Source organism: Columba livia, chromosome 1 (assembly GCF_036013475.1).
Source record: "Columba livia isolate bColLiv1 breed racing homer chromosome 1, bColLiv1.pat.W.v2, whole genome shotgun sequence".
Classification (NCBI taxonomy): Eukaryota; Metazoa; Chordata; class Aves; order Columbiformes; family Columbidae; genus Columba; species Columba livia.
In genome coordinates, this window is record NC_088602.1 from 173157033 (window position 1) to 173182784 (window position 25752).

The window sequence follows — 25752 nt, forward strand, 5'->3', positions numbered from 1 at the left end:
TTAAAATGGTGAGGTTTATAATTTATTTACACAGATATAAACAAAAATAGAAACATCTCTGGAGAAGGAAAGAACCAAACCAATGGCTGAAGGCTGATCAGTCTGTGATAATTAACTCATCCACACCCCAGTCTTCATAGCTCCCATCTGGTAGGTAACGACGGATGATTATGGGGATCTTGCGTGCTCTGAAGGGAGGACAGAGAGGTGAACAGAAATGCCAGAGCCTTCACTCCACCACTTCAGCAGAATTGAGGTGCTTAGTGGCTTCAGTAAGCTCATCACGTTTAACTGATAGATCTGTGTGGCACCAGTGATTTGGTGTTATACAGTAGAGGGAAGCCCCAACAACCTTCTCTCTTTCATAGGTGCAAAGCACTGAGCACCCTTGGACTTGAAACAACCGAAAACCCACAGGTCAGCCCTATGTTGCCATTGCAGAATCGAGCCCTGTGATCTCAGCCCACTATGGGACACCACCAAGCATCTAACACAGATACATGGGGAGAAAAAATATTTAAAAAAAATCAAGGGACTTCAGAAACAAATCCACTTTCTATTTGTGGAAGATTTTTCTCCACAAGATGCTACAAAAGCAGCAGAATTCTGAGAACCTTCACAACAAACCAATATTTACAGAGTATTTTGCACCTTGAAAGCGTCAGCTGCATTTTAAGAAAAACGCATGAAACAGGGACAGCACAGCACAGCATCTGCTAACACCGCTTCCAATGAGAAAGCAAGAAAATGCTGAACACAATTTAACTTAATGGAAGTAGATTTAAGTCATCAGAATGTAAGCAGACAGCCTGGCATCTACCCAGGGCATCAGGTTTCCACTGTATCAGACTTGAAAAGCAATACAACTTTAATGATCACATGCAGGGCCGTTGCTTTTCCAGTACCAAAGTAGCTCCCTCGTGCCAAGAATTATAACTGAGTTTTGGCACAGAACAGGATGCCACTGTACTTTGTCACACCCTGACTTATTTTCTAGAGCTCATGCTCAGTGACCAGAAGCAACTCGGTCTGAGCTTGGAGATATGACAAGAACATGACCCAGGGAGCTTTTGGCAATGATAAAGTGAGTTGTAATAGATACAAAGTCTACAAGAGCAACCGAGGGAGCAGAGGGACGACTCCATTCAGGAAATGGGACTTAATCAGTAATGGAGTCCAATTTCTCCACTTGGAGAAATACCTGCCTGCGATCCAGGTCACCAACCATGCCGGCAAACCGTGGGCCAGCAGGGAGCTCAGCTGTGGGAAGGTGGGACTGTAAGTGGTCATCTGAAAGCTGCCTCTGCTACAGTTGAAAGGATTTCTTTATCTTTCTGTAAGCAGGGAATGTACCGCCCTGCAAGCACAATAAGCCACACGTGGGATAAGAACATTCTTAACAGGGTCTCCACACCACCAGCCTGACCCTTATTTTATGTCTTGCCCACACTTCACTTGAACACAGGTCTGTTCAGACAGCTGCTTCAAATCAGTTCCATTCAGGGAATTAAATCAGTTCCAGAAAGATGAGGACCTTGGGTTCTCATCATAAAGAACCCTTGGACCCTGAAGTAAAAGAAGTCAGAGCACCTCTAATCATGAGTACTTTGCGCAAGCAACTAGGATGGAGGAGAGCAGCTGTGGAGAAGTTCAGAGATGAAAAAGGGGAAGGTAATTGTAGTGCTCACTGTTAACAGGTGAAGACGAGGTTCTCTTGGAATAAGTTGCCAAGTGCTGGGACAAGGAGAAGACTGCTGGCTATATGGGAATCAATACACTCACCGCCAAAATCTGGGACTTACTTGAGTTCTTTCATGGCAATCAGCAAGGGGTCTGTCTCTCCTTCCAGCTCCACCATCACAGGGGCGCACATCCTGGGACAGAACATCAACAACCACTTCAGCAAAGGCACAGAGAGGGAAGAGGGACACCTGAGCACATGCCTATGTCTATCACCTGGACAGTGGTCAGCAAAGAGGGAAGGTGGGACACCCCCTTGGCAAGTCTGATTTGCTCTCTCATGCGCTTCAGGAAGCAAATTCCCCCACATGATTACGGACTGAGCTTTTACTCAAATACTTTTCTTGCCCCAACCCTCAGCCTCTGCTGAGCAGCTGGTGCTCAAGGGCTGGTCAGATCCACACCTTTCTAGTCACCCTCTGCTGTACTTAAACATGAGGATAAGAGTGGTTCTAAAATTAACCCGCTGAAGAGGGTGGAAACACTGTACAATGAGCACACCTCCTACATCTCCAGCACACCTCTCACATTCCGGTTTGCTCACACTTTCAAGGCTTTGTTTGGGGGGAAGCGAGGGGCTGGATCTACCACGCACTCTGCCTGTGGGAAGAGAAATCTAAGCATTTTGCAGGGGGCTATAACAGCAGAGCAAACATGGGTGACAACATCCACGCATCAGACAGCAGCAGCAAAGACAGTTCACGTTATGCGTGGATAAGGCCACTGGGGGCTGCTGCTGGCCAAGGCTCAGCACTGAAGGCAGAACATGTAGGAGAAGCAGAACCAGGCGCCAGAGTTCCGGATTAAAGGCCCAGCATGGACCCATCTCGCTTCCCCCATTATTTTTGGCCTTCCACCAGTTGAAAGAACATGCACAAAACAGTTCCACAGAGCAAAGACTCTGCAAAGAAGAGCTGGGAAAAGTGATGATTAAGGAAATATCTGTTCACCACCTACGAGCTTCTAACAATGTAGAGGAAAAGCATAATTTTCAAGGTGGATATAACAAAGATGAAACTCAGAGACAGGCTTTCAGACAAACCTTGCCATGGCCTAACAATCTCACTCATAAGACAGTTTTTCAAAAAGTGCAAAACTTTTTGGTATGTGTTATTAAAACAAGGCTAGACAAGTAAATGAGGTTGAGAGCAGTCAGCCTCAACGGCACTCAAAAAAGGACTTAAATGTTATTACTTATCATAAATGAGGCCTTAGAATGCCAAATACTTTTAAAAAACCTTACAGCAACTGCACTTAGAACAGATTTCAGGTTGTTTACTCCATTCTCAATTCCTACAGTATCAACTGAAGATGTTTTGGAGCACTCTTCCTTTCAACATGGGCTTTTGCAAGCCAGTTCTGAGCTCTCCAGCCCACGTGGTCTGCCTCATGAAATTCAGAAACCAGGACCAGCTTGTCACCTTTCCTACTCATTTTGTCTGTGACTTGGAAAGTTCATTGCAGCTGCTGAATGCTCTCCTCTCCAGGCACAAGTACCAGTCTCAGACAAGGAGAAACACACAGATTTCACATGCAACTAAAAGCTCCCCAGTCCTGCGCTTCAGTGTTGACCCAGATGGTGACCCGCAAGCTTGGGAGTCACATAAGGGATCACACGAGATTCAGGAGCTTTTAAGGGCAAAGGAAATAAGCTTTCATTGGGAAGGGAGAAGCCGTGGCAAGACTTGGGATACAGAGCGAAATACTCACGCGATCTGGAGGGCGCGAGTGCCCAGGACTCTGGCTCGCTCGTACTTGGTCATGTAGGGGGTGGTGATCCGCTTCTGGTTCGCCTGCTGCCGCTCTCCCGAGGGGAGGATTTCCACGTTCTCCTGTCCCTCCTGGGGAAACCAGCCAGCCCAGCGCTGCAGCTCAGCCGAGCCCGCCGCCCAGCCCCCCCGAGGCCTCCCCAGCCACAGCGACTGCCGAGCCGGGCCGGGACCCAGGCCCGCGGTACCGGCAGGGCCTGCCCGGGCCGGCTGGCACGGCGGCGCGCAGAGCACGCACCTCCTCCGCGTTCTCCAGGTCCTCCAGCCCCTCATCCTCCTCCACATCGTCGAAATCGTCCCCGTCAAAGCTGCGGGAGGGACGCGCACGTTGAGCAAGCGGGTCCCGCCGCCTCCACCACAGGCCCCCCCCGCCACGACCCGACGCGGAGCGCGATGCAGCGGCGACGCCGCCTCGCCTGGGTTCCCTTCCCACCCCCGGCCGACCCCGCTCTCACTTGTCCTCGTTGTCAGACATGTTGCCTCCGCGCCGCCTTCCTGCCCGGCGGAAGCAAGAGCCACTTCCGGGTGCTCGCCGTGACGCCAGCGGAAGTGCCCGTGCGGCGTTGTTGCCGTGGCGACGGGCCGCCTCACTCCCCGCCACCCCCGGCGCCTCCGTTCCCCCCCGCGGCGCCGCCCGTCGCTATGGAGGCGTCAGCGCCCGCGGCGGCCGGGCCTGGCGGCAACTCAGCAGCCATGGCAGGGGGAGCCCGGTACAGCCCGGGGACCCGGGAGCTGCTGAGAGGTAACGGCGGAGTGGACCCGGGGGTCGGGCCCGGCTCCTCGGCCTCCCCGCAGCCCCCGCACTGCCGGAGAGCCGAGATCCGGCCCGTCCCGCCCCTCCCGTGAAGCGAGGCGTTCAGCCGCGGCTCCCCCCGCAGGGCCCGGCGCTTGAGTCTTGTGAAGCTGCTCTTCCCCTTTGATCTGGGGTGTGGGGAGGGATCAGCCCCGGGCGGGTTCCCCAGCCCGCCCCGCTGCCGGAGGGGAGGCGTGGGGAGCCCCCTCGGGCCGCCGGCTTCACCCACGCGTCGTGTCTTTTGCAGCGATGATGGAGGAGTCGAAGCTGACGGGCTTCCAGAGGCGATACCTGATGGACTGTGTGGAACGTGAGTGACGGCGCTGCCGCTCTCCCGCCCGGCTGCTGGGCTGTGCTCAAGAGCTTTGCCGCTCGCTGAGACGGGGGCATTGGCACACAGCCTGCCGGGGTGGGCCAGTGCTGTGAAACAGCAGCACAGCTGCTGCTGACGTGCTGGGACACATCGGGCGAGGTGTCCGCAGGTGTCATCCCAAACAAGACATAATGGTGTGACTTGAATGACAGTCTGTCTCATGCCAGCATGTACCAACAACCAAGGTGCGACACCTGTGGCACCCTTCACTTCATAGAATCACAGAATGGTTGGAGTTGAAAGGAACCTCTGGAGATCATCTAGTCCAACCCACCCTCTAAAGCAGGTTCACCCAGAGCAGATAACACACAAATGTGTCCAGGCAGGTCTTGAATGTCTCCAGAGAAGGAGACTCCACAGCCTCTCTAGGCAGCCTGTTCCAGGGCTCTGGTACCCTCAAGGTAAAGAACTTTCTCCTCTTATTCAGATGGAACCTCCCATGTTTCAGTCTGTGCCCGATGTCACTTGTGGTGCTACAGTGGATCAATAGGCAGATCTTCTGCTCCTTCCTGTCTGACTTACCAATATTTTTTGTTTGTTCTCCAGGAGGAGACACCCTGCCTCTCCGGTGCCACCCCACATCCAGTGAAGAGCCAGCACCTCCAGCGCCTGCTTTCTCCCCAGCAGTTTATCAGCTGAGCAGGCTTTCCGCTAAACCACATCTCCGACCTGCCAAGGTCTGCCAGGCAGGAGGTGCCTATGTCCGAGAGAAATTCAGGCCACAGGCAACCCGTAAGTCAACAAACTTTGCCGGTAAATAGATGATACCACCTGGTCCTTCTCTTCCCCTTATGTCCATCCCCTACCTGCAATCTCAGCAGTGGCAGGGGTATGTTAACTGCTCTTTGTCCTTAAGCTTTGTCTTCAAAAATGCTTTAAAAATGGATCACTGAGGGAACATCCACTGTAAGTGCCCACTGACTTCTGCCTGCTGGCTAGGAGGGTGACAGTCCTTGAGTAGAAAGGGAGCACTGTGTATTTTTTTGGCTTATAAATGTGACTCAAGCCTCCAGTGCCAGTTTGGTTGGCTCTTCACCACAGGTACGCCTTTGCGGTACTTGCGCAGTTCAGTCCAGGGATGGGCTGTCGTTAGCATAATGCTTCTTCTGGCATCACTAGCATGGAAGCTGTGTGGCCAGGCTCCTCGCTGAGGAGACAGCCTGATAATATATTTTTTTTCCCCTTGGCATTCACAGGAGACTTGGAAAAGGAGAAGCAGAGACTCCAAAACATCTTAGCGACTGGGAAGGATAAGGATGTGGTGAAGCAGACGCCGGTTCAGACGAAGGCAGAGGAGATACCTGAGCCTGACCGGTTTGAAGAACGTAAGTGTTTACGTACCCTGAAGGAAGGGGGGTGGGCAGCCTGGGAAGCCGGCGCCCTCCCAGGGCTGGGGTGACAGCCTGTGCTGCCAGTAACGTGAAACCCATAGCAGAAAGAGGCACCAAGCCCAGTTTCCAAGATAAAGGACTTGCTGCTGTGGTGCTGTGTCCTCACAGAGCTTATACTGCAGAGGTTTGCTGGCAGATTGAAGCTCCCTGGGCTGCCCACACAAAATGAGCTCTGCTGGCAGGGGAACACCCTGGGGACGTGCAGGGTGATGCAGGCAGGAAGCCCAGGTACTGCGGGTCCTTTTCCCAGCCTGCGTTAGCTCAACATAGACCAGGACGCTTGCCAGCCTGACCATGCTTTGGGCTCTGTTTTCTTTCACTCCAAGATCAGAACAGTTAAACAGGAGCAAAGCCTAAACGTCAAGCAGAATTTTAAGAGGTGGTGGACTTTGGCCTGCAGAGTATTCTGGGATGGCAAAACGCTGCCTGATGTCTCTCTGTTCTTGAATCTTCAATGTGCGTGTAAACTCCAGGCAGCTCTTCACTAACCAGGGCAGCACAAAGATAGGACAAGGCTTGAGTAACATGTACAGAAGGGGAGCTTTGGTCCCTGCTGCAGGGAAGCCAGAGAGCTGGCTTCATGCATGCTTTGTTTCCAGTAAAACTTGTTGCAAGCTGAGTGCTGTCATTGACACATCTGAAATACTCGTGTACTTTGTGCCGCGGCAAGATTTGGTCTGGGATCTTGCAGCCATTGGAGCTGCCTGTGCGTCTGTGCTGCAAAGCAGCAGCTAATATTCTGTGCCTGTGCTGGCCCTGGGAGCACAGACAGCTGTGGACACTGGGTGCTGCATGTCAACAGCTTTAAGCAGGTTCTGTCTCCATCCACAGACCAGTTGAATTGCTCACAAGCAACAGATAATTGTTTCTACAAATAAAACTAGAAAGTTACTGTTCCTGCAAGATAGGGAGCGGTAAAAAGATGAGCAGTGGGGACATTTTGCATTGTGTAAGGGACTACAGAGGTATTTTGGTGACATGGGCAAGGTGATTTTCAGAGCAGACATCACTCTTCCTCTGGCAGGACCCTTGTTCACACAGAGGAAATTGGGGGTTCAGATCTAGATAGAAATATATTTTCTTGCCTTTTCGCTGAGTCCTTTTTCCACAGTGTTTTCTCTCATCCATCAGTGTTGAATGAAGTTCAAGAGAGGAAGGAGTTCCTGGCAGAGATGGAAGCTCTAGGACAGGGCAAGAAGTATCGAAGTATTATCCTCACTGAAATCTCACAGGTACGTAAGGTTCCTGGCGATATCGGCCATGCAGCGCACGGAGGGAATCCCTAGCGTCAGAAACCTTAAAGCAGAGTCTCCCTCCACTACATGAGCAGGGAAGGGGAAGAGAACTTCATGGCATGGGACAGACATGAATTTGGGGGATGTGGGATAGAGGTTTTCAGCCTTTTTTTCCATGTCTGCACGTAACTCAACCAGGGAAATAGAACCTTTGCTCTTGGGGTTGGCAAAAGAAAGGAAAAAAAAAAAAGCTGCTAACATTTTCCCCGCTCAGTCCTTCGCCTTTGTACTTCGCAGAAAACGCGTGAGCTGGAGATCATTGACAAGATGAGAAGTGAGGAAATGAGAGAGATCACGACAGAAGACTTCCCTGGTGGGAACCATTCCGATCCCCACGACTAGGCCAAGGGAAAAACACAAGCACAATTTGTTTTCACCTCTTCTTTCCAGACTCTTGGCATCAGATTTTCAAGAGCTGGTGTGTGCCAGTGCCTGAAGAGGGGGCAGCACCACCTGTTGCCTAAAGCCAGAAGGCAGGAGCAGTTTGTGCGTAACTGGTAACAAAAGCAAGCTGTTGTAAAATCCTACCCACGCACTGGATCCCTTCTTGCTCAATGGTATTAAAGAGCTGAAAACACACAGCAGCAGCTACCAAAACACAACAAAGCAGAGCCTCCTTTTGCCAATGCAAGGCCTCAGAGTAAAGCAACCTACCAATAAAAATGTCACTCCTGTCCATCCACCCAGTGGTGGAGGTTTCTCGTGACAGTACAATGACAACACGTGTTGCTGCCCCCATCTATGACCCACTTCTGTCCCCAGGGCAGAGAGGAAGATGTGGACGCGTAGCCTTGCGCAAACGTGAGTCTCCAGCATTGCTGCAGGTCAGCGTGATTGTCTTCATCATCAAACTTCTCGGCAGCAGCTGCGCTGAGGCGGCACAGGGGATTTCAGCCCAGCACACGCTGCTCTTTGCTGCGGGCAAGCTGTGGTTTCTTTGGTTCCTGAAAGCACGGTCTGCAGAGCAGCCATCGATCTCCCACAGAGCCTGGAAATGGCTGTTTGCTCACCTCATACATACCCTCTGTCCTCCAGCAGGCTGAAGCCTGCCCCGCTACTCCTGCATGAAGTCCACCTCCCAGTTTCCTCAAGATTCCATTATCTGCTTCTTAACAATACTCAGCCACTCCCCAAAGCCAGGCAGAGTGCCCTATCCCCAGGACAGTGTAGATACAGAAAATAATTAGAAACCTGAGCTGCAATCAGTTTTTAGATCTGATGTTTCTTTTATTTCTTTTCTGGTGAATGGAAGTCACAGAGTTAGTACAGTATAATTTACAAATCAGAGTTCTCACTGGGCACGGGGCCAAAGGGTGTCAGGCTGCAGCAATCCCGATGGCCTTTGGCAACAGTGATGTGACAGCAGGCTCTAAAGCGGGTTTGCTTCTCCTTGGAGAAGAGTTGTGCTTTGGGATCTCCCCTCCCACTGCTCTTCCTCAGCCTGCTGGAGTATGGCAAGAATGCGATGGTGTTACCAGCATGGGGCTGAGCTTGCCACCTCCCAGAGGCCACACTGGGATTGAGGAGTGGTTCGGGTCCCTCAGGTTTTGGGAAATGAGGATCCCTTTCCAGAAGGCTACACCAGCCACCTTGCAAGGCACTGCTCTGAGAGTGTTTTGGCTAAAGCCTGTTGAGTTTTGAGAAGGGAACTGCAGCAGATTGCTTGGGGCTGGTTATGTCTAATTTGCTAATGAGAAGGCATGATGAACAGCTGACCAACCAAACACCCATGAAACTCTAATTCAGACTGATCCAACAATTCAATAAATAACTCCTCGCCTCAGAGGAGAAGGCGGGAAACAAAAATGGAAGGAAGAAGGGATGGTTGGACTAACACAGCCCCCCCACTCCCTCCTCAAATGCACACACACGCACACACACATGACAAATAAAATAAAGGTTTTAAAAAGTTTTAGGGTGGGTTTGAATTCATCTAGTAAAGGAGGTGTAAAAAATCACCAGCCAAACCCTGCACACTTTAAAAGCATACACAGATGAAGCTGGGTAGAGGTCAGTTGTGACCGTGCCTCTCTCCGCAGCCGCTCACAGGTGGCACTGGTGAGCAGGGGCACAAGCCTTGTGCCTCTCTCTGGCACCGAGTCAGTCTTGACCTTTTCTGCCCTTGCCTGGAAAAGGAATGTTCCTCCCTCCGAAGGCAGCAGAGTCAGGGGTGTTTAGCAGCAGTGGGGGGCAAGATGTCCTGAGTGGGGGTGTGAGCTGCGTCCTAGCAGCTGTGTGCTGTCCCCTTGGGTCCCCTCAGCCTTGTAACGGAGCCCACCCAGCACTGGCCCTGGAGGGAGAGGACAGCTCAAAATAAATAGGGCACCAGCTATTTTTTTGGCTATGGCTCTAGAGCCTCGTGATGCAGGAGTATTTTCTTAATATTTTTAGTTTAGGCCAGCAAAACCCAAATAATCCTGATTCTAATGCCAGAGTTTTCTCCTGAAGTTAAAAATGGGACAGGAAGGGGACAAGAGCGGGTGGGCAGGGAGGGACAGGCAGGCCCAGTCCCCTCCTGGCAGAGGTCAGAGGCACATGGAACTGTCACAGTTAGATCAGGAGAAGGGACGGGGGGGGCAGTTAGTGCAAATTTTCCCACAAACACCAAACTCCTTGGCTTGCTTCTCAGTTAATAGCAAGAACACTCAATGGGGTAATGTATCCAAAAAGCAAATCCATCTTCTCCCTGCCTTGTTAGCAAGGCTGCCCAGAGGGGACTGTCAGGCTCCTCCGCAGCCTTGGGCAGGGGAGCGCTTTGGTCGGACTCGCCCATGCCGGGCAGAGGGCTGGTGTCTCCCCAGGGTGGCAGCTCCCGTGCCTGGGGAGGGAGCAGAGGGGGGCAGAGGCGACGGGAGCAGAGGGAGACAAGCCCCCCTTCCTGGCAGGCGTCCCAGCCAGCTGTGGAGAGGCCAGGGCAGTCAGGCAGCACATCCCTTCCACTGCTGATGTTCTGCTGCTCTAGCTTTTCTCCTTGGGCGACTTGCTCTTGGAGTCATGCTTGTTGCCCAGCAACTTAAGCACCTTCATGGGCTTGAATTTGCCTTTCTTCTTGTTCTCAGTCTCCATCTCCTTGTGAAATTCTGGGGGTGCAAAGTGGGGTGGTTACTGCAGGACGCTGATGGTTGTACACATGCAAGCCTGACAATGGTGAGAGCCATGAATAAAAGCCCTCTAGTGTATGCACAGTTCTTTCTGTGGTAGCAGGGATGCACAGCACAGCTGTGCCCCAAACTTTAACAGCCTTACAGGAAAGATTCCAGAATCTACACAGAATAGATCCACACTCTCCTTCTGCACACAATTTCATGAATGGCTCATGCTGCCCCTTGCTGGGGTTAGCAGTGAAAACATCACTCCAAAAATCTTCCTGACTGTTTCTTACCTTTCCTTTTAATCATTGCTTCCAACATTTTATCCTCCTCCTCTTCTCTGAAAGAAAGAATGGGAAAGAGCTCAGCAATTCAGCCCTGAAAACAGCTGTTGTATTGTTTAAGGCTAGAGAACCTCCTACTTATAAGCCATGGAGGGACAGATCCATCACTGTCTTGTGAGCATTTGCTACCAGCAGGATAAATCCCACGTGCTGCATGTACTGCCTCGTCTTTCCCACACAAGGCATTCAAAGAGACAAGGATCAGGAAGCCTGGGAAAGACGTCAGCAACAGGGACACCTTGGGACACCCCCACAAACTGCTTGTATGGGGCTGAGTCAGACAAGATACACTTTTCCTCTTTCCCCCAGCCCACCCCACTCCTCACTCACCTCTGCCGGTCCTCGTCCAGGCAGTTCACGATGGCATTTCTCTGCTCAATGATGGTCACCAGTTCCTGCATCAACACCTTCTCCCTCCCTCGGTCCTCGTCAGTCCAGTCCTTTTCTACCCAGCCAAACCCCAAGGAAGGACAGGCAATTAAATGGCTGAAAGAGCTCTGAAATTCAGAGCTTTGGGGCAGATGATCTGTAGCATGATCCCCATGCTGCTGGGCCAGCTGGGCTAGTGGTGCTCTGGAGGGAGAGCCCTGTAGGTGACATCCCATGGGGACAAAAGGAGCACATCCCTGCACAAGGCTGGGGCATGCAATGCAATGGCTCTAAAGCCAGCTGATTGTGCTGGCATCCCTAAAGATCACAGAATCAAATAACAGTTTGGGTTGGAAGGAACCCTCAAGGGTCATCTAGTCCAACCCCCTGCAATGAGCAGGGACATCTTCAACTAGATCAAGTTGCTCAGAGCCCCATCCAGCCTGGCCTTGAATGTCTCCAGGGATGGGGCATCTACCACTGCTCTGGCCAACCTATGACAGTGTTTTAACACCCTCATTAGAAAAAATTTCTTCCTCATGTCCAGCCTGAATCTCCCCTCCTTTAGTTTAAAACCATGACCCCTTGTCCTGTCATAATAAGCCCTGCTAAAAAGTCTGTCCCCATCTTTCTTATAGGCCCCTTTTAAGTACTGAAAGGCCACAATCAGGTCCCCCTGAAGCCTTCTCCAGAAGATCTGGAGAAATCTGTCTCTTCACTTGAGACCCACCTAGACAGAGGAGAGATGATGCCCAGGTTAAAAAATTGAGGTAACGGCACCCGGAGCAATGCTTTACCTGGCTTGTTGAGGAGGCAACGCAGTTCATACTCCACATCTGACTGCCGCTGCTCCAGGTTCTGCTGCTTGAAGCTACAAGGGAAAGGGACGCTGCTGGAAACCACTGCAAGGCTCCAGAGAGGCAGAATATCACCTCAAAGCAAAGGGTGAGCTTGGAAAGAACCACTGAGATGTTGGTCTTATCCTGTATAGCCAAAGCGTCAGGGAGCCAAGCACCAGCAGGGACCAGCCCTGGCTGTTCAAGGCTGTCCTGAAGGGGCTCTGGTGACTTGCAGCGGGTCAGTTCTGAGTGTGCTTGAATACATTTGTCTGCTTGCCCTGCTTCCCTCCCTTTTCCAGGAAAGGAGGCTGTGTCGGGCTCTCCCCTGGAAGCACAATTTTGGGAGGGCTGAGCCAGGGCTCCCCACAACAGCGTTAGTGCCTCCCCACACACCAGCACACACTTACATGTAGATGAGCTCTGATTCATGGCGCACCAGCATGTGCTTTTCATGGATGAGTTTGAACCAGTCCACCAGCAGGCTGTCCTCAGGGCTGTCTGCCAAGAAAAGGGACAATTCAGAGTCATCCCCAGCCCTGTAGGACCCCAACACCCTGTGGCGGGATGGGTTCTGCCAAGCTAGAAGAGGGATGCTGGGCTAGAGCCAACCTGACCTCAGCCTGTTCCTCAGCCCCAAAGAGACTTTATCTCTTCTCCCACCTCTTTCCACATCTCCATGTCCAGGGTATGGCTGCAACCATTCTTGGAGCCCAGCACAGCCCCTTGTGCTCTTCCAAGCCCAGCATCAGCAGGGAGGATGTCACCACTGCAATCTCACTGGCTGGACACAAGACAGCTCTAGGGTCCATCCTGCCCCACACCAACAGACAGCCCAGCCCACATACCATTCTCAGCACTGCGAAGTTTTTCCTCCAAGGCCACCCCACGGTGCTCCAGCTCATCCAGTTGGTGCTCAATGGCATCCATCTCCCCATAGATGTCTTCCTCGGGGATGTACTGATCTGTCTGCACCTGCCAAACCACATGGCAGATACTTTCATTACCACCAATCTCCAGTTTCCAGGGATAACCCTAAGGCTGGTCAACACTAATGGGGGCAGGGGAACAACACCTAAGGGTGGATTTGAAATCCCCACTCTGGAGCAAAGGGAGACCATGGTGCTGCCATCAGTGGGGTCTAGGCTGGACACCATCCTTCCCAGCCACAGCCAACTGCTGCAATCCCTGCCCAAACATGCATTGGCAGGCTGTATGTGTACACCTATGACCCTGGGGGAGAGGACAGAGCTGACTTCTGCCCCTCTAACCCCAGGGGCCCTTTTACCTTGCGTTTGATCAGTGGGAAGCCGTGACCTGGTGCAGGAGGACGCACTGGCTTGGAACCCTTGGGAGGTTTCTTTGCAGAGGGGGAAGCGGCAGGCGATGGCTTCCGGTTGAAGGGGTTCTCTTTGCAGGAAGACTGGAGTTGGGGGACAAGAGGAGACATGTGAGGGTCTGGGAAAGGGAAGGGATGTAGCATCCCGACAGCTGGGACTGAGCAGACAGGGCAGCCCTAGGGTTTGCCTTGCCTCACACCCTTCCAGAGGAGGAACACAGCACCCATCTCCACCAGCAGCCATGGGGCAAAAAGTAGCCATGCTCCTCTTCGGCACCAGTTCCCCAGACTCTACCAAGCATGCTGAACTATTTTCCTTCACAGTTCCCTTCCTGTTTGCTTCAAGCACACAACACCCTGCCTCTTTGCTAGCACCTGGGGCATGCAGGGCACGAGCAGAGCCACCACGTAACGAGCACATGCCAGAGGTTTGCTTTTGGGGGTCACACACCAAACCAACCTAAGGGGCAAGCCTGGATTTGTGATCCCCACCATGACCAAGGGATGGACAGAAAAGAAAAGCTCCCTGATCCAGATGGCAGGAAGGTCACCATCTCACCTTCAGCTGTGGTTTAGGCGAGGAGGGGGTCTTAGGGCTCCCAGCACCCCCATCTGAAGCCAAGAGGATGGGTGTAGGGCTAGCCCCAGCAGGAGGCTTGGGGGGCAGCCGGTTTGGGCTGGTCTTTAAGCTGCCAGTGGAGATGCTCCTACTGGTGTGTGGGGTGCTGTGCTGCACCTCCCCGCTGAAGCTGGCCAGCTCACTGGAGGAGGAGAAGGAGGAGTTGGTGGAGAGGCTGGCTGGAGCAGCAGGGCTTTCGCTGGAGGAGATGCTGGTCAGCGGCGTGTCAGCGCTAGAGGTCTTGGTGGCTGTCGGCGTGTGGACAGTGGGCTCGGAGGAGCTTTTGGGCACTGAGGACTCATCGGCATCGCCAAGAACCTTGGCTGAACTCTCAGAGTTGATGCTCTCAAGGCTGAGGGCTGGTGATGGGGTGGAGGATGAGGGCTCAGAGTGTGACAGCCTGGAGATGGGGTGGTGGGCTGCAAAGCAAAGGGAGAGCTCAGAGAGGAAGTGACGGGCAGCCAGGAGGGAAGGGGAGAGTGGTACATACTGGGGGTGGTCACGAGTGCAAAGGGAACCAGTATCTGTCTCTCTTCAGAGAGGACAGATGGGACCCTCCAGAGAAAAGGTCTTGCCTGCAAATGCTGTTCTCTAGTGGGCAGAGAGGACATGGCTAACAGAAGTCCCCAGGTAAAGGCCTGGCCTGCCAGGGCGATGCAGAGGTGCCCTGGGAAGGGGGAGCCTCCAGGGGGCTGCACAGGGGTTGCAAGGGAGGGATAACGGGGAGGGGGGAAAGCTCACCTAGTGGGGAAGCACTAGGGGCTCGTGGAGCTGGCCGCTTCTTCGACTTTGGGCTGCTGTTGGGAGTGATGCCATACCAGGGATGGAGAGGCTTGACAGCAGTCTCGCTCTGCTCCTGCTCAGGTGTGCTTTTTTGGGCAGCAGCGCTCTCCTCTTCCTCATCGTCCTCCTCCTCAAAGGGGTTGTACGGCTTGGGCTCTGTGGCATCAGACTTATTTTCCTCGTTCCTGGCTTTCCCCGCCTCATCCCCATTCTCCTCCTCTGAAGTTCTGCTCAGAGGCTCATGGCCGCTGCCTGGGGGAGGAGGGGGAGCTGGCTTCTTCTTGGGCTCTGTTTGAACTAGGGCAATCCACGGTGGGTCCTTGGCTCTTGCAGCAGCTCCAGCACTGGGAGAAGAGAGCAAGAGAGAGAGAGAGGTGGCAGGGAGCAGAGACAAGCCTGGAGGGTGAGGCACAAGATGGGAACCTAGCCCTCAGGGGAAAGGATGGATGGAGCAGGATGTCTCCCATGCAGAAGCAGCTTTCTCATCCAAGGGTGGCTCTAGTCGTCCCCAGAAACAAAGTGCCTCTCGTTCTCTGCAGGCAAACCTTCAGCCTGAGGGAAGCACAACCTGCCTGACTCCCCAGCTGTGTCCAGCATTTTGGTTTCTGAATATTACAGCCCCCACCTACTAAGCAGTGGTAAAGGCCGAGCTTTATGGGCACAGCTGTTCTTCCCTCCTCAACACCGTTCCTACTCCCAGCTCTGCTCCGCAGGCTGTGTGCAAAGGGGCAGTGGAGACCAGATACCTGTCCTCTTCTGCAGTCACGCTCCTTTCCTATCCTTCAGAGGGCTGCCTGTCACCTTACTGTCCAAGCGTTCCATGGCAAGCCTGTACCACAGCCCGGGGAATCACTGCTCGTCAGGACAGTGGCCATCACTTGCTGCACGCACCCGCTCCTTGGTTGTTGCAAATGCAGTTGCTTGTGCAACCTCTGTCCCAAGAGCAAGAACGAAGCAGAGCCAGTGGGCTCCTGGGTGAGAGCCCAGGACGTGTAAAGGTTGCAGCCAGGAGCTCCCAGTGTCGCTGCACCAGACCTTTCCTGCAACAAACCCTCCACAAGGCAGAAAAGTGTCCCTTTCTCAGCACTCACAAGTAGGGCCATTTCAGAAGTCACTTGGCAGCCTGCACATGCCACATAAACACCTTTCTGAAGCCCCCAAACTCTTTACAAACCCTAAGAGACAAAGACGCTGGGAAATACGGACAAACACTGCGAGCCTGACTGCACTGGACTGGCAACTGTAAGGGGAGGGACCTGATCACAGCCTACATCTTCCCAAGAGCAGGGGCTGAGAGAGGTGGGAGAGGAGACCGCAGCTGAACCATCCCCACAGCCCCACTTCACTATGGGGTTTGCAGGTGACCTGCAAACAGAAGGACATACCGATCAGAGGAGCAGGGTCTCCCTCGGGGTTTTGGGACAGGGGGGCTGGGTTCAGGTACCCTACCTAGAAAGACACAGGGTCAGACTGTCACAATACCAAAAGGACATGAAGAAAGAGGTTAAATCAAAACAAAACACCTTTTAGACATCTCCCAGCAAGAGGCTCCTTAAGACCTCATGGTGTTTTTCCCACAGTTGGTCAACCCCAAACATCCCCCTAGCCTTTTTATCCCCTCCTCACCCCTGGAGCTGCACCTGGAAGACTGACCTGCCCCTCTGTCCCCACTCCCATGAACTGCTCTAGCACTGCCACCTTCCCTCCATGCTGGCAGCACCCCCAAGAGCTCCAGAGACGTACAAGGGAGCTGGCGCTGCTCTCCCTGCTAAGGGGATGGCTCCCAATCGAAGGGTTGGTGTCCAAGCCTGAGATTTATTCAGAGACAAAAACGCAACAGGCTGCAGAGGAGCAAAACTAATCTGACCCGCAGCTGACCACTTTGGTTGTTGCAGAGGCAGAGGGTAACCCTGCCACCACCGCGCTCTCTTACCGTTCATCATGCCAGGCACACACTCGCTGCCCTCGCCCTGGAGAGTGGACCTGGGCCGGGGGACAGGGTGAGAGGTTGGAGGGGACAGGGCTGACACATCGGTGGTCCTCCTTGGGGCAGGGGTGGGCCGCGTGTCTCTGAGCCGTCCGTCCAGTGAGCTGGCTTTGTCCTGGGTGAGCACCGTGGGCTTGCTGGGAAGGGGAGGTCTGGGGGGAGTCTGGGAGATGGGCGCCCCGCTGCCTGCATGGGCAAGGGGCGTTGCTGTCTCTGCTTTGCTAGGCACGCTGTCCTTCTCCGCTGGGCTGGCTGGCTCCTCTGCAGGCATATGGGTCCCTGCCGTGCTCTCCAGGGAGTCACCATCATCCTTCCCCACCTCCGCTCCTGCGGGGAGGGCATCCTCACCCACGCTGCCAGCCCCAGCTTCAGGACTGAGCTCTGGTGACCATCGGTCTGGGCTGGGCCTCCTCTCTGCTTTTCCACTCATGGCCAATTTACCACGATGCTGCGTGCAGACAAAAGTCCCTGCCTCCGACCCAGGCTTGTATGACCCTGGGAGCAGTGTGCTGGAGCACTCCTTACACCTGCCAATGAGAAAAGAGAGCCCTGTGAGATGAGGGATGCCATCCTCAAGAAAGACAGCACACCTGGGAGATCATTGCAGGGCCATGGAGTTAGTTCCCACCCCACTACTAAATTGTAGCGCTGTTGTGGGGAAGTCATTCAGGAAAGGAGAGGAACAGAGAAATGTCACCACATCACTGTGTGAACCCATGGGGAGTTAAGAAGGCAAACAATCCTCATGTTTGGGTTCCTCCTTCAACTCAGAAAGGATTTAATAGACGTGGAACGGCAACAGTTGGCATTGGGATACAGCATGGTTTCCAGACCTGGAAAAGTAGAAAACTACAGTTTTCCTGGAAAAGATGCAGCTTGTAAGGGACAGAGAGAGCCACAAGATCAGAGGTGGCCCTGGGAGTGGGAGAAGGATTGACCAGAGGCACAAAACAGGGAGTATCAATATCAGCTGGAATCAGGAAGCAGCTGGTTCAGAACAGGCACAGGATGGCTATGGGCTGCCTTGAAGGGGCCAAGGGTCCAGGTGGGTTAAAGAACCATCAGACACATTTGTATGAGAAAAAGAAAATAAAACAAAAAAAACCCACTCACTGAGTATTAATTGAAATTATGCCACTTCTGACTCAGGAAACCTCTGTGCTGGGGGCTTGTAGAATCCTCAGGAGCAGCAACAAACATGCCCAGCCCAGTCTCACATTCCCTTCGCTAGTGCTGGCCATGGCCGCCACCAGGGCTGGGGCATTTGGCACAGTATGACGCAGTAGGGACGTTCTTACACTCACTCTGCCTTGCCTGTCGAAACCCGGCTAAAAGCTTCCCCTCCCTTCACTGTCTGCCACATCTCCTTGGACCATCCACTCTTTCTGAATTGAACCTTGGAATCCTCCCTAATGAAGCCCTCCAGGCGCAAGCGCAACACAGGGCTCTGGCAACAAGTCAGCCCTTTTCCACCTGGGAAGGGAGGAGGACAGCATATGTGAGAGAGCCAAGGGCGAGGGGCTGATCAAGCACTCCCATGAAAACCAAGCTTGTTTCTTCTTGTCTGAATACCTGGCACTCACAGCAGCTGGCTGCCCTACACTGCGAGCAGATGATTTTGGTGAGGAATTCTGCTCTAGGTGTTCAGTTGGCAGAGATTTCCTCAGAAATGCAGAGCAGAAGCATGAGGACACAGGGGCTCTAGAGACAAGGGGTATGATGAAATGAAGAGGTGGCAAGTTCAAACGAGGGGAGAAAGAGTTTGGTTTCACCTCTGTCAGCTCACAGAAAACGCTGCCACAGAACAAACTGCACTAACAAGTTAGCAGGGGAGGGAAAAAAAAGACAAGAAAAGCATAAGGGGGCAAAACACTCAGGACAAAATTACAGGAATTTTGCAGTCCAGTCTGAAGGGCCATGAGCTGCGCCAGGCAAACATTCCTATCCCATGAGCAATGCTGCACCTATACCCCACAAAGCTCCTGCTTTTGCCGCAGCTGCAGATGGGAAGCTTGATGGGCCCCAGCTCAGCTCCCAGCACGACTCCCTTCCTGCAACGCTGTTTCTATGACACATCCTCAGGTGGCTTAGGCAGGAATTGTTTATACAGGTGAGCGAGGACTCCCATATCTTCCCAGTGGCTCAACATTTCCGTCCTCAGACGCCAGCTGCCCAGTTGCCAGCTCCTGTCCTGTGGCCCGCAGGAGAGATCTCATCTCTTCATCATCAGAGCAGGGAAAGCAAAGTGAAATGACTTCACAGGTGCTGCAGGTAAGGACTTGTACCCAGGTAGTAACCACAGCGCTGCTGATGTCTAATCCCTCATTCCTCTGTTTGGTAACAGCCCGCAGCTCTGCACATGCTCCCCTGAGAGCTCAGCACCACCCCAGGCAGCGTGGGAGCCTGTATATCCAGTTGAGGATGTGGAGTGTGGGTGGAAGGAGGTCTGTGGGATGATGTCCTAGCTTAGAGCTCATTGGAAAGTGGCGTTGGGGGTTCTGAGTAGGCAGGTGGTAAAAAGGCAGAGCATTCTGGTTTATGGGGCTGGGAGAAGAACAAGGGGGTGGGATCCCAAGTCAGTGAACTGGAAAAGCAGAAGAGAGCAGGGGAGGCAGGGAGTCGGGGAGGCAAGCAACATGGGGCTGGACACAAGGGGCTAGTCAGACCCTGGGACAGGAGCCTGACAGGCAAACACACTCTACTCAGTATCATTTTGGGCACTGTTGTTGATGCTCCACGTTGCCGAAGGACACGGACAGATGAAGATGGGTGCAGCTGGCTGCAGACCTCCAGCTTGCTGGGGGAGAGCAGCAGTGCCACCAGGCCTGGACAGCACATACCGGAAGCACTGGCGGTGGTAGAGCTTGCCCTCAGCCAGGTAGCGCTGGACCAGATGGACGTGCTTCTGGCAGGCCGCACAGGTACTGCTGAGCGTGGTGCGCTGGGACCGCTCCACCGGGTCCGAGGGGGCATCGTCCTGACATACAAAGCACGGGGAGCTTGGGGTGAGGGCCATGAGCTGCTCCCCAGCTCACAGCTCCTCTAAAGCAGCTGCTCTCCATGCAAGATCCATCGCTGAGCGCTTACGGCACAGCTCAGGGGCTGACCTCAGGGTCTAACAATGCAAAGAACAGCTGTCCCCAAATCCAGGCACAGGCAGACTGCCTCTTCCCAAATTAGAAGGGGCAATTACAAAAGGTGCCTTTCCCCTATCTAGGGGAAGGGCTGAAGTTCTGTGGAAGGGACTCCTCTAAACCCCACAGCAGCAGGGACCTGCAAGAGGAACCTCTTTTCTTTGGAAAATGTGCCATCCCAGACATCTGCTAAAACCTGAAATAAAGGGCCAAGAAAGAAAAAGGCATCTTTTCTGCTCTTCTAACCCCACATTCCTGCTCCTACAGGGTTATCCTCCCATAGGAAGGAGGGTGTTTGTGCCCTGGATGGCTCAAGGAACCATCTGGTACCAATCCCCGCCAAGCCTCTTGCCCGCCATGGACAAAGTTCAGTCTGCAGACTCCTGGAGAGAAAACACTCTCACAGCTGGGTCCTCCAAGGCACCAAAACCCCAAACACTGCTCTTACCCCAAAACACACAGCTAGCTCTCTGCACGGATCCATCCCACTATGATGGGCTCTCTCCCATCTCCTTGTCTGCAGCACAGGGAGGACCACTGCCTCTGGCTAGCTTTGAATCACGAAATTAGATACCTGTGGTGCCGGGGGACTCTCAACCTCAGCCACGGGTTTCTTGTGGGACAGCAGAGGAGGAGAGGAGGCAGCAGCTGGGCGCTTCATAGGTGGAGGGACTCTGGCTGGAGGCAGAAGGCAAGGAGGATCAGGCACGGAGAGGAGTGGTGACTCACGCCACCCATGTTGGGGGAGGGGAGGGGAAAAAAATAAAATCATCCAGCCTTGTGACACAGAATGGGACTTGCTGCTCCTGACACTTCAGTGACTATTTCTGGGGGAAGAGACAAACACAATCTAATAATGGGTCAGAGAGGCTGCCAGAGAGCTTAGCCCTGCTGTGGATCCCCTTTGGGGGCCCAGGGACACCAGCTCGCACTCTGATTTGATTTAGTCATCAAATCCTGCTCGACTTCCTCGTAACCAACTCCCTCAGCAATGCTCTAAGCCCAGAGCACCCCAGGCAGCTGCTGACCTATTGTTGTGACCCGCTGGGCAACAGGGCTTCTGGGCTGCCAGCAGGTCTGCGAAGCATCTCCTGCCCATCAGGGTTGGCACTCACACTCTGATTGCCACAAGTCCTTGGCTGGGAGGTCACCATCCCTAAGGAAGTATATGCACATAGAAGAGATTTATCTGATGTTGTGGCTAGAGAAGGGAAAAGTCTCCACCCAGGAGGGATGCCCTGGAAGAGCTGTCTCAGAACAGCACTCAGCTCAGGTTGCAGTTGCAAGGACAGATGAGCTGATTTGAGAGACTCCACCCTGACCGCCCTTCCTCCCTCCTCCAGTCACTTTACACTTACCAATGTGATAAAAATTAGCTGCGGCAGGCGGGCTGCCTATCTGGCTCTCTCCCTTGTTAGTGGGTTAAAGCAGATCACAAAGGGGTTTGATGAGCACAAGGGTGGCCCAACCCACACTGCAGGAATGCAGCAGGGAGGGAGGAGAAACAAGGCGTTCCTCTTTCCAAAACCTGAGCTGTTAAATCACTCCCCACCTCTTGTGAAATCTCACCCTGCTCCACAGTCTGCCCCAGGCCTTCCTCACTGGCACCAATAAGATCCAGGAGAGTCAGGTACTAACTACTCCTCCCGTTCCCCACTAACACACACGGATTCCATTTGCCACAGGATGAGGTACCTCTGGGTTTCCTGTACTCAAGTGGGGGCAAACTGGAAGCCAGAGGGATGGGAGGACACTTACCTTGGCTGGGGTTGTTGAAATGGTTGTAATACTGAGACACATAAGTCATGATGCTGAGGCAGTCGGGGACTTTCATGGAGACCATGTCATTGGGATCTAGCAGAGCTGGGATGCCCAGCTCCCTCTCTGCCAATTCGAAGGCCTGCAAGAACAGTAGAGAGAGGCATTAAGGAGACAAAACTGATGCTCTCTGAAAAACAGCAGCGAAAAAGCTGGAATAGCACTGGGTAAGGTTAAGTATTAAATCTGTGGTATCCCTGATGGACAGAGGCTCCCAGACATGCTGCTTGATGGGAAAGGTGGCATCAGAAGCAAGGGAACAAATTGCTGCAGCTGCCACCTCCTTTTTAAGTCATTTCAGCTGTTTGTGCCCCTGCAACTCCCACCCAGGGGCCTTGGCATTTGGCTGCTGCACTGGGACAGGAAGGCTCAGTTTTCACTGGAAAAAAAACAATGTTTTTTCAACCTGTGAAACAGGGCACAACACCAGGGCCTTCATGCAAGAGCCTGGCAGAGAGCTGGCACCAGGAAAGGCCAAGGGTTGGCAAATAATTCCAGCAACGCAGCCAAACACCAGCTTTACTGAGCACTGGTCCTGGGCACCCAAAATTTTCATCCCACAGAAACACTGACTCTGCCCATCCCTTTGTGCTCTGAGGTGCCACGTTGTCCCTTCCCACTGTTAACAGAGCCATCCCTGCTCAACAGCAATGAGCCTGCCGCGCACAAGCCACTTTTCTGTGTCTCAGCAAGCAGAAACCACAGAATGTTAGGGATTGGAAGGGACCTCGAAAGATCATCCAGTCCAATCCCCCTGCCGGAGCAGGAACACCCAGATGAGGTTTCACAGGAAGGTGTCCAGGTGGATTCTGAATGTCTCCAGAGAAGGAGACTCCACAACCTCGCTGGGCAGCCTGTTCCAGTGCTCTGAAGGGAGCCACCAGCTGGTCTAGGAAAGGATGTGGGCAGGATCCCACTGCAGAGTCCTAACCCCGAAAACCCAAATGATCTAGCCCAACTCGTCTTGGGAAGGTGATGGCCCATGTCTCTCCACATACTAATAAGAGCCTGCAGCAATTGGCCTTTCTCTCAGGAATACAACAAGGTTATTTCTTCTCTGTCCTACTGCTGGTGTTGGCCATCTTCCCATTCTTCACTGCCTGCTTCTGCTGTTGGCTCCAGCTGTCCCAAGCAGGAGGGGAACGTTGTGGACCAGCTAAGGTTCAACACAACCTTCCTCTCTGCTTATGCCTGGAGTAAAACTAGCTTCCTGCTTCCACTGCCTGCCAGTCTAGAACACCTGAGGTCAAGAAGATGTTGCACCATTTTAATTTTCACCTGAGACGTTGTCTTGGCAACTATCACAATAACCATCTAATCTTCTCTTCAGTCCAGGCTGAAAGCTGATGCTTCAGATTCCCTTATGTTTACAGATAAGCTCCTGCCTGCTACTTACAAATGCAGATTTTTCTTACCCCCTCACCACTGTCACAAAGTCCTCCCACACTACGTGATCTCCACTGAGTCACTCTAATGACCCTTATTCCTTTTGTGTACAGCATAATGGGGACTTACCAAGCGGTTATTCTCATAGACATCATCCTTGGAAAGGGAATCAAAGTCTCTGAAATGAGAAAGGACAAAAAAGCAACATGAGATGCAGAGGAAGAGTGCCTGAATGCCACCACATGCATGTCCTCAGGACAGCCAACCTTCCTGGTGCATTACAATAACTCAGCACAGGAGACCCTAGAGAAAAAAAAACCTAGGCAAACCAGAATTCACATTGTAAAGGGACAAAAAATAACAAGGGAAATTGTAATTAAAAAAAAGAAAGCAAGTCCCAAATGGGTGGTGGCCAGGAAATTAAAGTTACATTCTTGTCTCACGTTACCTGCTTGTTCTGCCCTCAAAGTCAAAGGCTGCAGAAATACCAGAGCCACGTTCTGATTAACACCACACACCGCTGCACCAAAGGGCTCACATCACCCCAAACTTGCCCTTCCAAGGCCACCAGCACAAGAGCAGATCCTCCACATCAAAACAGCTGCTCGCATTAGATCTCTCCCTCCAACGAGAGTCCTTAGACAAACCTCCTTGCACCACCACAAGGGATATGAGGTCACCCCAGGATCTGGAGCGACAGAGAAGGTCTCAAACTGCACTTCTGTCCTTGCTTACCCCCAACACTCGCAGTGCACAGCAAAACATCCTCGGCTGCAGGCTTTATGGCAAGGCAGCTTGCTGAATGCAAGGTGGGCAGGGCAGAGAGAGGAACCCCAGCAGTTCCCAACCCAAACATGTTGTGTCATTTCACTTGTCCCCCAGGATCCCTTTGGGGGATCTAACCAGCCCAGCCACAGGGACTGATAGCTGCCTTCACCAGTGGAGCAGAGGGTTAAAGTGATCCTCAGGTTTTCAGCAGAGTGGGGGAAATACAGGAAGCAGCTAGTTACGCCTTTTTGCATGTGTGTGTGGGTATAATGTGTAAAAACAGCATCACGCTAAACTGATTACAGCCCCTTCCTGCCAAGCATCTCAGCTGTGTCACCAAAAAAACCCTCACGCAGCAGCTCGGTGTGCCTGTGAGCTGGATTCATGGAGGAGGACACAGCTCAGAGAGGTTTAGGGTCAGGCGAAGCCACCCCAATGGCTCAGAGAGAGGTGCCAAAGCTTTGGAGACTGACCCAGAGAGACAATTTAGATCAGGAGGGGGCACGTCCCCCTCACCCCAAAGGTGATGTGCAGGAATCAGGGCGAGATGGTGAATGCTCAGCTGCAGAGAGGGATTGTGGGAGCCTCCCTTCCTCCATCCCCTCTTGGGTTTTATTGCCTTTTCCTGTAACACTGACACAACCCGCCCCGGTGCCGCACGGCGGGGCAACCGGCCCCTTCTCCAAGCCCGTTGTTCGCCTTTCCCGATGCGGCAGAGGAAGTCTGTGACGGGCTCAGGAAGGTTTTCCCAGCTGCCTGCACCACCATACAATTACACTTCCTCCGTTCAAAAGCAAGAGGCTGCCGGGGCAGTTTCCTTCCCGACATACGAAGCTGCAGCCGCTCGCTGCTGCGGGGTTGAATGCGGCAGAGGTGCAGAAGATGGGCCAGACATCCAGCTGTGTATTAAGCATCTTCCTGAAAGCAAATACACGCACAGAACTCAGCCTGTTCAAAATAAAGCACCTTTTCTCTCTCTACATGCTGGTGAGAAAAGGCTTCAGTCGCAGCCTTTGCTTCGATGTGAAAACCAGTGCTTTTTTTGTATTTATGACTAGTTTCCACTGAGAGATGTTTTTACCCCAAGTCTTTTTTTTTTTCTTTTTTCTTAGAGAACTCCTTTAACCTTGCTGTATTTTTTTTTTCCTTTTAAAGAAAATACCAGCTTGGGAACAGAGGAGAAGCGATGACAGCAAAGTTATATATCAACTGCCTTCTAAACATTTATGACCTTCATTTTGAATGCCCTCACTTTCAGGATATGGGAGTGGTGCAGCTGGAAGCTCAAATACTCCTTGGTGGCCTGGGCTGGGATAGTTTTTTTTGACAGACAAAACATCGTGTCCATTCCACTCTGTCCCAGCAAACCAAAGCCATTTTAGTAAACCAAGGCAACTCTGCCTGGGAAAGCAGACGCCAGCAGAGGGGACGTGAAGCTCAAGAGGTACCCAGGGAGCTACCAAGCAGCAAGGGAATGCAAAAATGTTTCCACTAAGACACGATTGCAGAATCTCAGCTTTTACCGGAGATGCTGAATCCATCAGTATGAGGCCCCAGGGACCGCAGCTTATTCAGTTCCTCTCATTGCATTTTTCAGCTCCCTCTCCGAACAAGCCAAGCAGCACCTTGATGGTCTCCATCACCCCCCACACGAACACTCCCACTTGCCACCCCGTCACACAGCATCCCCACGGCTCTGGGAATGTTCCCTGTACCAATGTGCAAGAAGCATGGCCTCTGAGGTACGGGGGACAGTCACCTCAGACAATACCCTTTTCTTCTTCACAAACTGCCTTCTCTGCTGAAAGACCAGAACTTGCCATCCCGCAGTTCTGTGACATGTAGCTACATGTCACATTATTTCCTTGCCCTGATCTCAGCAGCCTTTCATCCAGCCCTGCTCAGGCTCCCCTGCTCAC

At 52.8% G+C, this 25752-nt stretch overlaps 3 protein-coding genes across 6 annotated transcripts in view; 1 reads left to right on the forward strand and 2 right to left on the reverse strand.

The window, feature by feature from the left end:
• On the reverse strand, window positions 1-4070 carry POLR2F (RNA polymerase II, I and III subunit F). Its single transcript, XM_005514686.3, has 5 exons — window positions 3965-4070; window positions 3748-3817; window positions 3451-3581; window positions 1803-1874; window positions 1-188 (listed from the first exon to the last, which is right to left on the reverse strand). Exons 1-5 carry the CDS (start codon window positions 3982-3984, stop codon window positions 98-100), a joined length of 384 nt encoding a protein of 127 aa, XP_005514743.2. The 5' UTR covers window positions 3985-4070; the 3' UTR covers window positions 1-97.
• C1H22orf23 (chromosome 1 C22orf23 homolog) lies at window positions 4056-9274 on the forward strand. 3 transcript variants are annotated; one of them, XM_065047448.1, is made up of 7 exons: window positions 4056-4251; window positions 4550-4612; window positions 5222-5407; window positions 5872-6000; window positions 7198-7298; window positions 7599-7674; window positions 7752-9274. In XM_065047448.1, exons 1-7 carry the CDS (start codon window positions 4152-4154, stop codon window positions 7823-7825), a joined length of 729 nt encoding a protein of 242 aa, XP_064903520.1. In that variant the 5' UTR covers window positions 4056-4151; the 3' UTR covers window positions 7826-9274. The 3 variants fall into 3 exon arrangements, with proteins under 3 accessions (XP_064903520.1, XP_064903530.1, XP_021138042.2); XM_065047458.1 differs by having other exon boundaries at window positions 7599-9274; XM_021282367.2 differs by lacking the exons at window positions 4056-4251; window positions 4550-4612 and adding an exon at window positions 4619-5076.
• The window catches only part of MICALL1 (MICAL like 1), a 21153-nt gene continuing 3964 nt past the window's right edge, over window positions 8564-25752 (reverse strand). Inside the window, exons 2-16 of one of the 2 annotated variants that reach the window (XM_065047364.1) lie at window positions 23195-23243; window positions 21620-21761; window positions 20436-20539; window positions 19568-19704; window positions 16674-17254; window positions 16126-16189; window positions 14699-15084; window positions 13898-14376; window positions 13288-13422; window positions 12848-12974; window positions 12410-12500; window positions 11961-12034; window positions 11125-11239; window positions 10744-10790; window positions 8564-10441 (exon numbers count right to left, since the gene is read on the reverse strand). In XM_065047364.1, the coding sequence (XP_064903436.1) occupies window positions 10320-10441; window positions 10744-10790; window positions 11125-11239; window positions 11961-12034; window positions 12410-12500; window positions 12848-12974; window positions 13288-13422; window positions 13898-14376; window positions 14699-15084; window positions 16126-16189; window positions 16674-17254; window positions 19568-19704; window positions 20436-20539; window positions 21620-21761; window positions 23195-23243 (2653 nt within the window). In that variant the 3' untranslated portion in view covers window positions 8564-10319. The remainder of the gene's footprint in view (window positions 10442-10743; window positions 10791-11124; window positions 11240-11960; window positions 12035-12409; window positions 12501-12847; window positions 12975-13287; window positions 13423-13897; window positions 14377-14698; window positions 15085-16125; window positions 16190-16673; window positions 17255-19567; window positions 19705-20435; window positions 20540-21619; window positions 21762-23194; window positions 23244-25752) is intronic. The other variant, XM_065047371.1, reaches the window with a different exon arrangement.

Bases quoted from the DNA above. Each gene is read 5' to 3' on its own strand.
- POLR2F (XM_005514686.3), bottom strand. From the start codon at position 3,984: ATGTCTGACAACGAGGACAA. The intron at 3,818-3,964 runs GTGAGAGCGGGG...TCCCTCCCGCAG, and splicing joins ATGTCTGACAACGAGGACAA to CTTTGACGGGGACGATTTCG. The intron at 189-1,802 runs GTAAGTCCCAGA...TCCTCCCTTCAG, and splicing joins ATTGCCATGAAAGAACTCAA to AGCACGCAAGATCCCCATAA.
- C1H22orf23 (XM_021282367.2), top strand. From the start codon at position 4,902: ATGGTTGGAGTTGAAAGGAACCTCTGGAGATCATCTAGTCCAACCCAC. The intron at 6,001-7,197 runs GTAAGTGTTTAC...CTCATCCATCAG, and splicing joins GCCTGACCGGTTTGAAGAAC to TGTTGAATGAAGTTCAAGAG. The intron at 7,675-7,751 runs GTGGGAACCATT...TCTTCTTTCCAG, and splicing joins CACGACAGAAGACTTCCCTG to ACTCTTGGCATCAGATTTTC.